Source organism: Aythya ferina (assembly GCF_964211825.1).
Source record: "Aythya ferina genome assembly, chromosome: 4".
Classification (NCBI taxonomy): Eukaryota; Metazoa; Chordata; class Aves; order Anseriformes; family Anatidae; genus Aythya; species Aythya ferina.
In genome coordinates, this window is record NC_140300.1 from 50,715,792 (window position 1) to 50,729,657 (window position 13,866).

Here is a 13,866-nt window from a genome sequence, read left to right on the forward strand (position 1 = left end):
TTCTCACACAATCAACGAAAATAAGAAAGTGTCTTCAGAAGTCAATTCAGATCATCAGAAAGAGACCTCTTCCCCATGAATACAAGACTCTGTCATCAGAACTTAAGTAGTATGGAAGAACACTTATGTGACCAAATGGAAGGTATCGCGCACGTGGATATTTCTGCACTTAAACTTAGCTATTTCTCTCTGTTTTACACAAAAAAGACTGAGATAATACAGGCCAGTGTTAAGAGAACTTGTGCAAGACATGGAATAGAGAGGGCTCTCTCTTCAGTAGGAGTGGACATAAACTCCAACATTATGGAGGATGCTCTAGCTACTACTCTTGTGCAGGTATGCTCAGACTGACTGCTCTCCACATTTCCTGTTGAAATCACAGTGCAAAAAAGAATGCAAAAAATTGTCCAGTCAGAAAGATAAGCAGATGGAACACTTTTCATAGGTCAAGTGATGCAAATGCCCATTCAGAAAACAATTTTTCTATTCACTGAATGAAAACCCTAAATAAAAGGAAGCACCAATAGTAATGCATGACTTCCCACCTCCTGAGAGAGAGTTTAATCCACTGTGTGATGCAACAATAATGGAAACATCTTTGAGAAAAAGAGCTATGTATACATGCTGGTACACACAGTATCATATACTTCATTTCATGTAAATATGCAAGTCCAAGATCAAAATTAAGTCCATGTTTTGTTTTTGTTAGTACCTCAAAGTTGAGAGACAAACACAAAACTATGATGTGTAACATTAATACAGACACCTTTTGTTTACTTTTTTACTTATTTTAATTTTTGTTCTCAAAAGATTTGACTGGCTATGCATGTGCTGGACAAACATCTGAGTAGATTTTGCACGTATACGAATTTGCTTAGTAAGCATTACTCAAAGTATAGATTTAAACATGAAATTGCACATGTACTTTATATATAGAGAGAGATTTGTGAAGCATTTTGCAAGCACAACAGAAAGCATCATGAACAGCTGACAAGAAATGCTCCTTTATACTTGTTAGAACTATTAAGTTAATGCATAACACACAATACGTAGCTGATGAATTTCTGCAGCATGTGCAAGTATAATTTAGCTATTGCAATAGCTCTTTTTTGGCAATGTTTACTCAGTTGCAAATAGTTTCTGAACTGAGAAGTCCTTCTCTAAAACATTAACCTTTACAGTATTTTTCTAGCCAACAAAGACAAGTGGGTTTTGTTAGCTCTTCTTACCATCAGCATTGCAGTGTACACGTTCATACTCCTCAGTCAATGGTCTGCCAGAATGCCAGTGACGAAGCTCATCAAATTCCTTGTATTTAGTAAGTGAAGAAACTGCAGGATCATTGCTGAAAGATACAAACATTAAACAGAGCAACAATTAAAAAGGTTCTCTGTTGTCTCTAATAAAACATTTAAAACATATCAGAAAACCTGAATATTTATCAAAACATTTTACGTTGGCAGACAACCAATGTAGGGATTAATTTTACTCCAAATATAGTTTGTCAAGATAGCCTCAGCTTTTCAGAAAAAAAAAATAATAAATTAAAAATGCGTTTTCCCACTTTCATATAGTTCAATCATAGAATGCAATGTGACTACATAACTCACAGAAATATCCTTTAAAAGATGAGTCTTTGTTTTCCCAAAATGGCTAAAAATAATTATTGTCCAGCACACAACCCACCTTCACAAGCAGGGCAAATGTAAAAAAAAAAATAATAATCTATTCTCAACTTTTATTCAGTACTGTTACTCAGTATTTTCCTTTTCCTGAAATCAACCTGAGCTTTGTAATTTAAGATGAGGCCTTTCAATTACAAATTGTGCGTTCAGAATAATTGTTTCAGAACATAGAATAAGAATCACCGAAGACTAATACAAACAAATAATTGAATGAGAAAATAAGATACTGACTCTTACGCATTCCTTTTCAGAATTTTCTGATAATATTTACAGAGTATTTTATCAGTACACATAAATGTGAAACCTTCCCTAGTCACAGCAAAAGCATTTCTAAACTCACACAAATTGAGCATAATATGGTTGTAAACAACAGGGCAGTAGTAAACAAACCCATAGTCTTATAACATCTTAATAAAACTCTAAGTACATACTCATCTAAAACAGGTAGGTCTTTCAAAATATCTCCAGCATACTCTTTAACAAGATCAGATTTCACTGGGAATAGTCCTACAGCAGGAATTTTGTCTTCATACACTGTACAGCATTAAAAAAAAAAAAAAAAAGAAAAGAAAAAAACAAGGTTGATTAAAAATATGTATGATTTCATCGTATACTTAAAATTCTGTCAAGTTATTTACTGGAAATTCATTTTTAATGTAAAATATGCAAAAAAAGAAGCAGCAGTTCACCAGTTCCTCTGTTCCTTTTTCTTCTCAAGCACAGGAAGAAGAGGAACAAAGCAGATAATTTTTCTTCTGAGTAGGTAATCTTACAATCTATTTTAGACACCTGCATTACTTCTATGAATGCTACAACCTACTCCATCTCACAGGTACATATTTCCTGCACTACTTACAGAAGTAAGCAGTAGCAGTACTGTGCTAGAAGGTGCCTTAATAGCCTATATAGTAACAAAGAAGTCCACTAGAGCCCACTTTGCCCGCTTGACATCTGTTGATACTAGCTGAAAAACACCATATAATTAAGTAGAATTATGCTCCCATTCTTAACTAATTTCTTGCAAACTGCCCCTTCTTAATAAAGTTTAGAATGTTTTAAGCAAAACACATGTAACAAAATAGGTTCTCAAGAAATGTCAGACACTAGTGGGTTGAAAGGAAGGAGAGTATAAATCACAGAATCACACAGAATCACAGAATTTCTCGGTTGGAAGAGACATCAAGATCATCCAGTCCAACCTCTGACCTAACGCTAACAGTCCCCACTAAACCATATCCCTAAGCTCTACATCTAAACGTCTTTTGAAGACTTCCAGGGATGGTGACTCCACCACTTCCCTGGGCAGCCTGTTCCAATGTCTAACAACCCTTTTGGTAAAGAAGTTCTTCCTAAGATCCAACCTAAAACTCCCCTGGCGCAACTGAAGCATGGATTAGATTTGTGACCAGGATAAAAATCAGATCACTACTCTCAAAACATTTTGTGACAGTAATGAAGACCATACTTCTAACTCTAATTCTTGGGGTTGTCAATACCTCTAGATGATGTCTGTTCCTGATCAAGGAACACTTGGGAAGTAGTTCGTATTGGGAAAGCATCTCCAAAACCATATTTCACAGTCAATTTGGTTACAGCATCCCATAAACTTAGATATTCATCCTCCATTTCTTTCCCCAGTTCCTTTTGGAATTCTAATCCTGCACAAAAGAAAAAAAAAAGGGGGGGGGGGGGGGGGTGGAATTAGGAGCTTTATGATTACAGCTTCCTTGAACAGAACCTACCTATTCACCTATGCAGCATCAGACACAAAGAGCTCAATCCTACACAAGGTCTCTGGACATTGGAATAAATTAGGATATGCTGCCATACATTCAGTGTTTAGTAGTCCAGGGTATAAATTACTAATTATGCTGACAAAATTTATTTTGTAAAGAATACCAGACTTATACTGTCTGTGGAAGTTCAAATTCCACAGCTACAGAAGGGTTTCTCTCACCTTCACCTTCTTCAGGGTAAGATCTTTAATTCAGTATTTTATTTTGGTGCCTAATAAACAATAAGAATCATTAAAAAAAAATCTGTCTCCTATTTCTAATTTATATTTTGTTTAAAAAAATCTCGACACTTCTCTACAGGACATCTTGTGACTTGATTTATACAGAAAAAGTTGTATTTTACTATCAGACAGACCAGCTGCCAGTGCTCACCACAGGATGTCAGGTGAACAGAATTACTCTGAAATAAATTTTGGTATAAATCATTTTCCATACTGTCTTGCTCTGTCAGCTTTTGTAGCTTTCCTTTGAATCTTAACATATACAACGATGTTCTTGAAGTTCCAGCTCTCAACTTCATGTGTTTACAAGATAATATCAGATTTTGTCTGAACCAATTTTATCTCAATCTAAAATAAAAATATGTCAAAAAAAAAAAAAAACACATAGATCTCTGATGTCAGTGATATTAGGGATAGAATCTAGTCTCCATTCTGACTATGCTGAACTAAGACAAAATGAATTGGATAGAAAATGGGCTAAAAACCAAACAGTTGAGAATACCCAATAACAGTGACCCAGAGCTCGTACTACCTATGCTTCCTCTGCATAAGTATATCAAAGATATGACATGGTAAAGTATTGTGAATGACTACTGGTGAGAGACAGTTGAGTGTGTGATTTTCTAGACTTGCATGTGAAAAAAAATCCCTATTGTTCGACAAAATTATTATACAAGTAATAAATCAATACAAGTTGATTTATGCTTGTACACAAATTCTCATTTTTACTCTGCAGCTTAATAAAACTAGAAATGTAAGAAAGCAAAGTGTTCAACAAAGACAAATACCTTCAGTGTATTCAATCTGATAGTAATGTGCAAGATTTTTGAGCAGTGACTCATCATTTAGGTCAGGCAGATATGTTAAATCCAGTTTCCAATCATTTTTATCACTTAGCTCTTTCAGAACAAAATGCGCACACAACTGTTGCTGTTAAAACAGAGCAAACAATTAATTCTCATGCAGCACCTTTTCATGTGGAGGGACCAAAGCATCTCCAGAATAAGGTTAACTACCTCAGTTTTTATAGGCATGAAAATCAGCATGCTGTTATTTCTCTGTGATCACGAAACAGTTAAGTAGCACACTTCTAGATCTTCTTCACTGCAATAATTGACTTCAAATAATACGAAGGTCTGGCATCAGACTTCCCATACTGGATAAGACCACAAGGTCCATCTAAGCCCAGAATCCTAATACTGACATTGGCCTAAAATTAGGTAAAAGCCTAAAAATAGGTCAACTATACAGAGATATTACCCCAAACATTCTCTTAGTCCCACTGATTTTTGGCTCACATGATTCCAGAACCAGATGAAGTTTCTTTCCACCAAGTACACTTGATTCTTTGATCTGAGACTACTAAAGCAATTCACCAAGAAAAACTAAAACTGAAATGATAATTGTACCAGATGACAGAAGTAAGACAGTGTTATACACACCATTTTCATTATTGGTAAAACTTGCTTAGTCCAGCAGGATTTCATAACCCTAATCTGAGCTCTCTGAGAAAGAGGCATATGAAGAAGAAAAACCACTGTAAGACATTGCATTCTACAGAGGTCAGCTGCTGCTTCTGGAGATAGTGGTTTACTTCTTCCCTGTTGAGAGATGACAGAAGAAAAGTTGATCACATCCTTCAGTAAAATATTGTGTTCACCTCTACATAATTCTGTGATTTTCACTTTGTTAAAGCAGCTAATAATTATGATTTATTTAAATAATTTGTGCATTGTAATTACTTCTGTGCACACATTTCAAAATGAACTCTCTTGTAGTGCTGGTAGCTGCAGATCACTTATACTGTAAAAAATCTCTTTTCTGAAAAGAATATGACTTAAAAATCAAGAAATCTTAAAAATAGTTTCCTGTGCCTTTCTACAAAAGTTACTGATATACTGATTCTGTGTTAACTTGAGGTAAATAAAAGACTTGTAGAACAGTCACAAAAATTATATCATGACTCTCTTCATCTAGAAGGAACCCCGTCTTGCTAATTTGAGGAAAAGTGTATTCTACTGTAAAGCCATAACATAAGGAAAAAAAAAATAAAGAGCATAACAATCTTCTAAGGTAAAACTTCCCACGGAACTAGTCACTTGTAAGAAGAAACTTTCCCCAGGAACAGTGACTGCTGCAGGGATGATAGTGCCACTCAGACACACCACACTACTTTGGAGAATCTGTGGCCCCACAAATTATCTGAACCAGTCCCTTTACAGGTGAAATCAAATGAAGCATCTGACCCTCTCTTCAGCTTGGGATCTGGAAGAAGCATCTCTTCTGTTAGCAAAATGTTTAAAGTCACTGTGCTGAAAAGATATATAGCATTCTTACTTTTTCTGATTTCTCTGTCTTTGTTCCCATGGAAGCATGTGCATTTGTCAGCATATCACTGTATATTTTTAACGCCACTGCACAAGCAAGAACACAGACTACACGTCGAATGTCAGATCCTTCAGGCCACAGCTGTTTCAACAGAGGGATAGTCCGGCAAACCTGCAATCACAACATTATTAATAGCACAAATTACTGCTATAATAACAGTTACCAAATGAAGGACATGTTTTATTCCTTAAAGAGTACCATCACAGAATGGGAAAAAAAAAAAAAAAAAAAAAAAAAAAAAAAAAAAAAGATTTGGAAACTCAAAAGTAAAAGTGTGTATAGTCATTAGTAAATATAGCCTCCCTAGGGCGGGGTTCATGAGGGGCACCAACAGCCAGCCCTGACTGCCTCTGGGCCTCCCCGTACCCTGCTCAGAACCCAGGTCCCCATGGGCTGTCAGTCCCTATCCCAGCAACAGCACAGCAGGGTGGCAGGGCCTGTCTCCAGGTCCCCAAAGCCTCAAAGACCCACATCCTGGCCCAGCCTCAGCCTGTCCCTTTCCCCAGAGGGAAGCCCGATGCCTGGGCCTGGAGCTACCCGGCTCCTGGCTTGGGCACTGGGATGGGCCCTGGCTGTGGGGCACTGACCCACCACCCCTGAGGGAACCTCCATGACCACCCAACTGCAGGGAGCAGCTGCCTGCCCTCACTGTGCAGTGAAGGGTTCCTGCTCCCAGTGTATCTCATTACTGAGCTGGCCTCTGGAAAGATAATTATAATAAAACGAAATAGCAGCAGCAGCTGCCAGGCAGCTGTGTTTCTGCTGACTTTAAAATGCTTTACGAGCAGCAGCATTTTTATCTGGACTGAAAATTCAGCTTGCTGGACCAGCACCAATCCCTTTAAAGTCCAAGGAAGCCAACAGCTCCTATCATTCTCAGCGGAAGCAGACATGGAGTCACAACATGCTCAGGAAACTGGTACGGGTATATTATTGCATGTTATGCACTAAAGGTGATAATGATTCCATGTGAACACTTATTTTTTTTCAGGTTACAGTTTTGTAGAACAAGATTAAAGAATAAGCTAGTTCCCATCTTCTACAAGACAAAAGCAGTCACTAAGGTGAAAATATCTGACACAATAGATCCCACCAGCCTCCAGGTGGAGCATCCTACTTTAATGAACTTACATAAATGAACCTCAAAGGAAGAGCAAGCTTCAAGCTGCTGTGAAGAGTGGGCACAGAGGGAACCTCCCTGTTCTCAGGGTGTCACTTCAGGATAAGTGAAAGAGCCCCCAGTTCTGGCTAGGACAGAGTTTCAGTTAAAGGAATAGAGAGAGACAGTTGATCTGAGAAGAAAACAGAAAAGGATGCAAGGGGTAAAATTACCTCTTCTTGTACACTTTTCAGGCTTAGCTTGAGATGTCCATACAGACACAGGGATGGTGCTTTGTACCTGACTATGGCTTCACAGACACATCGCAGATCTTTTTCATACTAAGAAGTGCAGAAGGCAAATCATATGCAAAAGTCAACAAATAAAATGCCTCAGGGACTACTAGCCACAGACACTGACAGAAACCATTCTCATATATATATGTATATATCTACACACACACACATATACACAGACCCACCAAAAAAACACCTCAGCATCCAATAAACATTTATTCTAAATTAAACTCCTTTAAACGCCAGTCTACTGCACTAAATTAAAAGTCAATTAAGACTTAAAAATGTGTACCAATCACAGTATTTTCCTGTTAAAACTTTCAAGATCATTGGATGAATCATAGAATCATTCAGGTCGGAAAAGACCTCTAAGACCATCTAGTCCAACCTCTAACCTAGTACTGACCATCCATCACTAAACCACGCTACTAAGTTCTACATCTACATGTTTCTTAGACCATCAGATATGTTTCTTGGAGCATCACCGGATGAGCCATGTATCAGTGTCTTATGATTTTAATATATATAACATATATATATTACATATGTATGTTTTATATATATATATATATATAATGTATAACATATATATATATATAATATTCACACAGATATTTTAATTAAATCCACTAAGTAGAACTAACACCAAAAAGAAGTTGTTTGAAAACCAAAAAGAAGTTGTGAAATTTACCTTTTGAAAAAATAACCTGTGTTTCCCCATACTCTGAAGATGATACCCATAAACTCTAAGAGTATCACATTCCTGTCCTGAAGCAAGTACAATAGTGATTTTCTTTGACAATGAATGAGCAATAAAAATAGTCAAATAGTTGGTTTGGAGAGAGGTCAATCCTATGTCAGATACAATGATGAAATAAGGATAGCTTTTCTTCAGGAAAATCTCCCATGCTGGTGATAAACAATTGGAAAATTCGGTATGAACAGTAGTGCGTGTGTTGTGCTTCAGGTGTTCTATTAATGCAGTACGTAAGAAAAGAAAATGAGGATAGGGAAAGTACATCTGCTCTGCATCCTGTAGCAAATGAGAACAATGAAAGTATTCAGTTACATTCCAGCAAGTCGTATTCAAATTCAGACTGCATAAATACTATGCAAGTATAGTATTTATATATTTGAATTCTATTTACAGAGTTTCTGAACATCATGTTATTTTATATCACATCATTGCAATTCCTTTGTACATTGTTAGCAATTTTGCTCTAGTCAAGTCAAGCAAATTCAACCAAAAATTATTTTCAGGTATATAAATGCAATTGATATAGCTGGCTATATATAGGCATACAATATATATAGGTATGTAAATAAATGTAAAACTATGTCAAAAAAAAAAAAAAAAAAAAAAAAAAAAAAAACACTGAGGTAGTATGATCAGACCTCAAAGGCTGAGAAATTAACAATTAAGATGTCTTGTTAAAATCTAATTTGACTATTTGTTAAAAGTATACCACATTTGCAAAGTATGATTACTACCCAGTTTTATTTTTCCCTGTATGCTTCATCGCAGATCTACTTTTTTTGGTTTCTAGAGAACTTTCCCTCTTTCCAAAGGTTTTTTCATGTCAGGAAAAAAAAATGCAAAGCCATTAAAATAATTATAAATAACTTCGTAGGATTCCAGCTTTGAATGAATCAAGAAAATCATGGTTAAAATCTCCTACAGGTCAATATAGGTACCTGCCATTTTTTGTACATTTAATGGCAAGTTGTGCGGCAAAAAATTGTATGAGTTATAATGCTACTGAATTTCTAAAACTTTTCCAGAGAAGGTGAATGTCACAAATCTCCTTATTTGTTGACATACTGAAGTTTCCTGAATCTGATTAGAATCAAGCATTTGCTTTTAAAGGTGTAACAGTGTAAACAAAAAAACAAATAATGTTAGTTGTTCATTACCTTGAAGAAAACAACAATATATTTTGCTCCTCTTTGAGTGAAGTCTTGCAAGAAGCATTCAATTAGGTAGAATAAGTTTAGATACTGTACTTCCTCATTTAACAACATAAGAATTAAGGAATCCCCATCTATCACAAAGAATTCAGACTCAACGAAGTCTTTTAACAAACTGACATACCTGAAAAAAAAAGTAGTGTGTACATAATGTTACTCCAAGACAGTTGGGAACATGAGACAGAGAAGCTTGTTTTGTTTTCTGATAGTTTATAAAATAACTTGCTTAATAAATGTTTTTATTAATTAAATCAACTATACATTAAATATATGAATTAAATCAATAGAAAGCCATCTTTCTCAGATCTAAGTTCAGAGCCAAATAGCTTGTAATCCTTTCAGTTACTGGATGTATAAGCAATAGTCTCCTTTACAATTCTCAATACTTTTTTAGCATCTGAGGTTTCTATCGCATGACACCCTTCATTCATTTCTGCACTTACGTAGAAGCTGGGGTTTGTTCTATGAGAAATACTGCCCAAGAGAGAACTGCAAACTTCATGTTCTTGGGGAAATACTAAATCCTAAATATGCTTATGTCTCCAGGTATTCCACAAGCCTAGGTGACAAGAATATAGCTGCACTAAAAAATAATACCCTTTGATGTGCATTTGGTTCATAGAAACTGTTTTTGCTACCTTTTATTCTATTTCTTTCAGTGAACCCTGCTGTACTTACCGAGCTCTTGATAGGGACGGCCAAACGTGTAGCTTTAAAATCTTCAGAAATTCAAGATGCTTTCTTATTTCTAAAAGAACCACACATACACTTATTGATAAAACCATAACCCACTGGTTAATTATAAAAGAATCAAAAGGTCAGACTCTGCAATAAAATACTTGGACAAAAAAATAAGATGACAGCAGCTCCTCACCAGGGCTTTTGGAATCCCACTCGTTCTGAAGAACTCTGAAATCTTCGCCTTCAGTTTGTGATTCCTTCTGTGCCACTTCTTCAGTGGTCAGGATATTATAAACTTTACCATAATCTGGGTCTTCAACTTCTTTTTCTCTGTCTTCCTTTTCTTTAAGCATCTGCACAACAGCTGCTTCTGCCTTGTCACTGGTCTCATCCCCCTCATCATGGTCACTTGTACTCCCACCCTCTTTGTTTTTCTTTGTTGAAATGAAGCCTATTTCCTCACTGTCAATAACGTCACTATCCATATCATCACTATCATCCTTACTCGTACTTCCATTTGTGGTGTCACGAACAACCTTCTTGAAATGATCTTCTGCAGAATCCATCACAGATCTTGATTCTGTATCCAAAAAAGAAAACTAAGTAATCAAGAGACAAATTTCAGGAAATATGGCATGCTCTGTGTCTTGAACCACTAAATTATCTACTACATATTCAGACTGGAATAAAACTTGAGGAAAAATCAGAAAGCATTTTGTGAGCATTCCCATGGTACATTTTTGCTTTTAAATAAATATTTTTTTTTTTTATAAATTATAAGGAAAACATCAGCTTTTGTCATTGCTAAAATTTACCAAAGACTATCAAGACCATTACATATTTGGTTTATGCTTTGCATGATAGCAGGGATTATGATTAACCCCCCAAATATGCCACCCAAGGTGTCTGGGGCCATGGTGCAGGCAGGAGCAACTGGCTGGCTCAGACACCCTCCCCTTGCTCTTTTGCCTCGTCCCTGATGTTCCTCATATGCTGTCAAACCATCTCGTCTAGTCCAATGCACAACTCCAACTGTAACCCTAATGCAAACACCAGCAACAGCTCCAGCACCTTGCCTAAACTCAGTCCCTGCTCCAGAACTAAACCAAACCCTAGTCCTAGCCCCAGTCCCATTCTCAGCCCCAAAACTAACTGTGAGCCCAGACCCAGCCTTACCTCCTGCCCCAGCTGTGACCCTACACGCAGCCTCTAAGACAGCCGACAGCCCTGCTGGGCTGGGATATGCAGCAGAGCCCTGCTCACCACTGCACCTACTGGCACACCTCTTTTAAGGCACTGCCACCGCCCATCCCATCTGCTTTCAGTTTCTGTTCTCTAAGTGTCCCCACTGCTAGTTTCTCCTTTCGTTTCTGAGGTGCCGGAAATTTGTGTCCTTGAACACAGCACTGCGAAGCAGTATTCATATCTCACTACTTCAGCTTGCAGCAAAATTAGGCTTCTCAGATCCTAGCAGCTTTGGATAAGGGTGCAAGAGCTGTTACCGTGTTACTTATGAAAATTGTTTATAAGCTTTGCAAAGTACAGTGCAGAACATACTAATTCCTGTTTCTCACCCCTTAGTCACCACAATCTACTCTTCTACCAGTAGGAAATTCCACATAAAGAACTCTTTTAGCAGGAGCAGCACTAGATCCCTAATCCAACACTTAAAATAGTGAAGCCTCAATTCATGAGAGAACTTGGGTACCTAGGCACTGCTGAAGAAAACATTTCAGAAATTGGAATCTGTGCATCAGATTGTCTGGGCACGAGGCAGGAAGCCCAGGCTGCCTTTAGGTCAGATGCTCGCCCAGAATACAGCACAGAAAACCCTTTCAGTTACACATGCATAAGTAGTCTCCTTCTCGATTCAGGCAATTTTGGGACAGCCTCCCTGGAAGACAGCTGACACGTAACACTTGCCATAAAAATGGGTTAAAGGTCTTTTCTACACCTCACATTTCCTTTGAGACCCGTCCACAAAAAAAAAAAAAAAACAGGAACACAGGAGAAAATTTTCATTTTCAGTACACTGGAGCACTGGAGACGTGCTACTGTAATGTCATAATTACGCTGTTTAGCTTGGCAAGATAAGCCCCGGCTCCTTCTCCTGAGCGTACTTTTTTTCTTTTGTAGGTAAGAAATGTAGGTACATAATTGGTAATATTTCCTTGCCCAAATTATATGGGAAATCATTTATCAACAGGTTTGAAACCATTTGGATGATGCATTTTGGTTGAGAAAAGTGTATTTTAGATCTTCTGCTTCTCACCCTACAGAAAGGCAGAACAGACATTAATTTCCTAGGAAGTTGGTGCCACCTCTCTGAAAATATGCTTAAGAAAGGGCAAAAACTCCACAAAGAGTGAGGAATAAAAACAAAACCAAAAAAAAAAAAAAAAAAGCAAGCACTAGTACAAACACCAAGACTAGCTCTACCCACGGACAACCCTATGCTAGAGCAGGTGGATATGCCCTGAAAGAACTGTGGCTTATAGAGAGCCCATGCTGGAGCAACTTTTATCCTGAAAAACTGCAGCCTATGGAGAGGGTTCACACTGAAGAATGTGTAGAGTGTGAAGAGGGAGGAGTGGCAGAGAAAGTGTCATTTTCTTTGCTATATCCTGGCTTTAACCACTACCGTGCCCTATACACCACTCAGGGGCTCAGGAGGGGTAGAGGAGTCAGGAGTAAAAGAGTAAAGTTGGAAAAAAAAAAAAAAAAAAAAAAAAAAAAAAGGAAGGGTGGAGTGGAAGGTGAGGGGTGTTGTTTTCCACTAGCCAAATCTTAAATTGATGATAAATTACATTACTTTTTCTCAGGTTGAGTCTGTTTTGTCTGTAATGGTAACTGGTAAGCAGACACTCTGTCTTTGTCTTGACCTTTGCTTTTCCATCCAATTTTCACTCCTCTCCTGTTGATAAGGGGGAGTGAGAGCAGCTGAGTGAACAACTCACAGCTGGTCAAGATTAACTCGCCAGTGTCTTCTAGATCTTTGTACATAATGCATGAGGCAGAAAGAAGGAGCAGAGAGAGGTGCTTGAGAAGAGGAACTGGGATAGCTATTCATTCAGGTCTGAATCAGAGTGCCTAAAGTCCTCAAGTAGTTTGGCAGTAACCATCTAGTATACAAAAACAGCTGCTTAAAAAACAAAACAAAACAAAAAATCTTGATACACCTTATAAAAGGGAAAATTCAAACTGTAACTGCTCAGCAATGGCAATTCACAACAGAGCAATGACATGACCTGGCAGCAGGTAGGCCTAACTCCAGACTAAGGTTAAACAACAGATGCAGAACACCAGAGGTACAACCTTATGTGAGGGAGCATAGATTTCCATGCTGATTAGAAATGCCACAGTATTGCCTTCTACCAATCCAATTGCTACTGGCACAAGTGTATATAAAGAATCTGCTTACGCCGCATCTTTGTAGACTCCCTGTAGAACCACTTACGGCACCAAGACTCTGTCCAATGCGTTGCCTATTAAATCTCCTTATACTTAACCACAAACATTGTTAATTTGCCTCAAGGGGTACAATAAAAATTCCTTAACACTTCCTTGAAGCCGTCAGGAACCACCTATGTAAACTTAAGCTCAGTTCTCTCCTTAAAATAAATGCATAAGCCCAAATACTGTGTAAGTCGTGCGTCAGCTGCCTTGGAACCTAGCCGTAGATTCACTACATGCAGTAGAAAGACTAGTGCATATCTGAATAGAAATAATTCT

At 37.5% G+C, this 13,866-nt stretch overlaps 1 protein-coding gene across 6 annotated transcripts in view; it reads right to left on the reverse strand.

Moving 5' to 3' along the window:
• Positions 1 to 13,866, reverse strand: part of DDX60 (DExD/H-box helicase 60) — a 50,026-nt gene that overhangs the window by 32,900 nt on the left and 3,260 nt on the right. For 4 of the 6 annotated variants that reach the window (XR_014692728.1, XR_014692729.1, XM_084518320.1 and 1 more), the window contains exons 1-12: positions 11,311 to 11,404; positions 10,328 to 10,714; positions 10,132 to 10,201; positions 9,400 to 9,577; positions 8,177 to 8,518; positions 7,423 to 7,530; positions 6,040 to 6,201; positions 5,145 to 5,303; positions 4,491 to 4,632; positions 3,182 to 3,343; positions 2,117 to 2,219; positions 1,230 to 1,345 (exon numbers count right to left, since the gene is read on the reverse strand). Coding sequence is in view for 4 of the 6 variants with exons in the window: in XM_084518320.1 (XP_084374446.1) it covers positions 1,230 to 1,345; positions 2,117 to 2,219; positions 3,182 to 3,343; positions 4,491 to 4,632; positions 5,145 to 5,303; positions 6,040 to 6,201; positions 7,423 to 7,530; positions 8,177 to 8,518; positions 9,400 to 9,577; positions 10,132 to 10,201; positions 10,328 to 10,700 (1,915 nt within the window). In the remaining 2 variants the exon portion in view is untranslated. Of the gene's footprint in view, positions 1 to 1,229; positions 1,346 to 2,116; positions 2,220 to 3,181; positions 3,344 to 4,490; positions 4,633 to 5,144; positions 5,304 to 6,039; positions 6,202 to 7,422; positions 7,531 to 8,176; positions 8,519 to 9,399; positions 9,578 to 10,131; positions 10,202 to 10,327; positions 10,715 to 11,310; positions 11,405 to 13,866 lie in introns of those variants that run through there. The other 2 variants (XM_084518321.1, XM_084518319.1) reach the window with 2 other exon arrangements.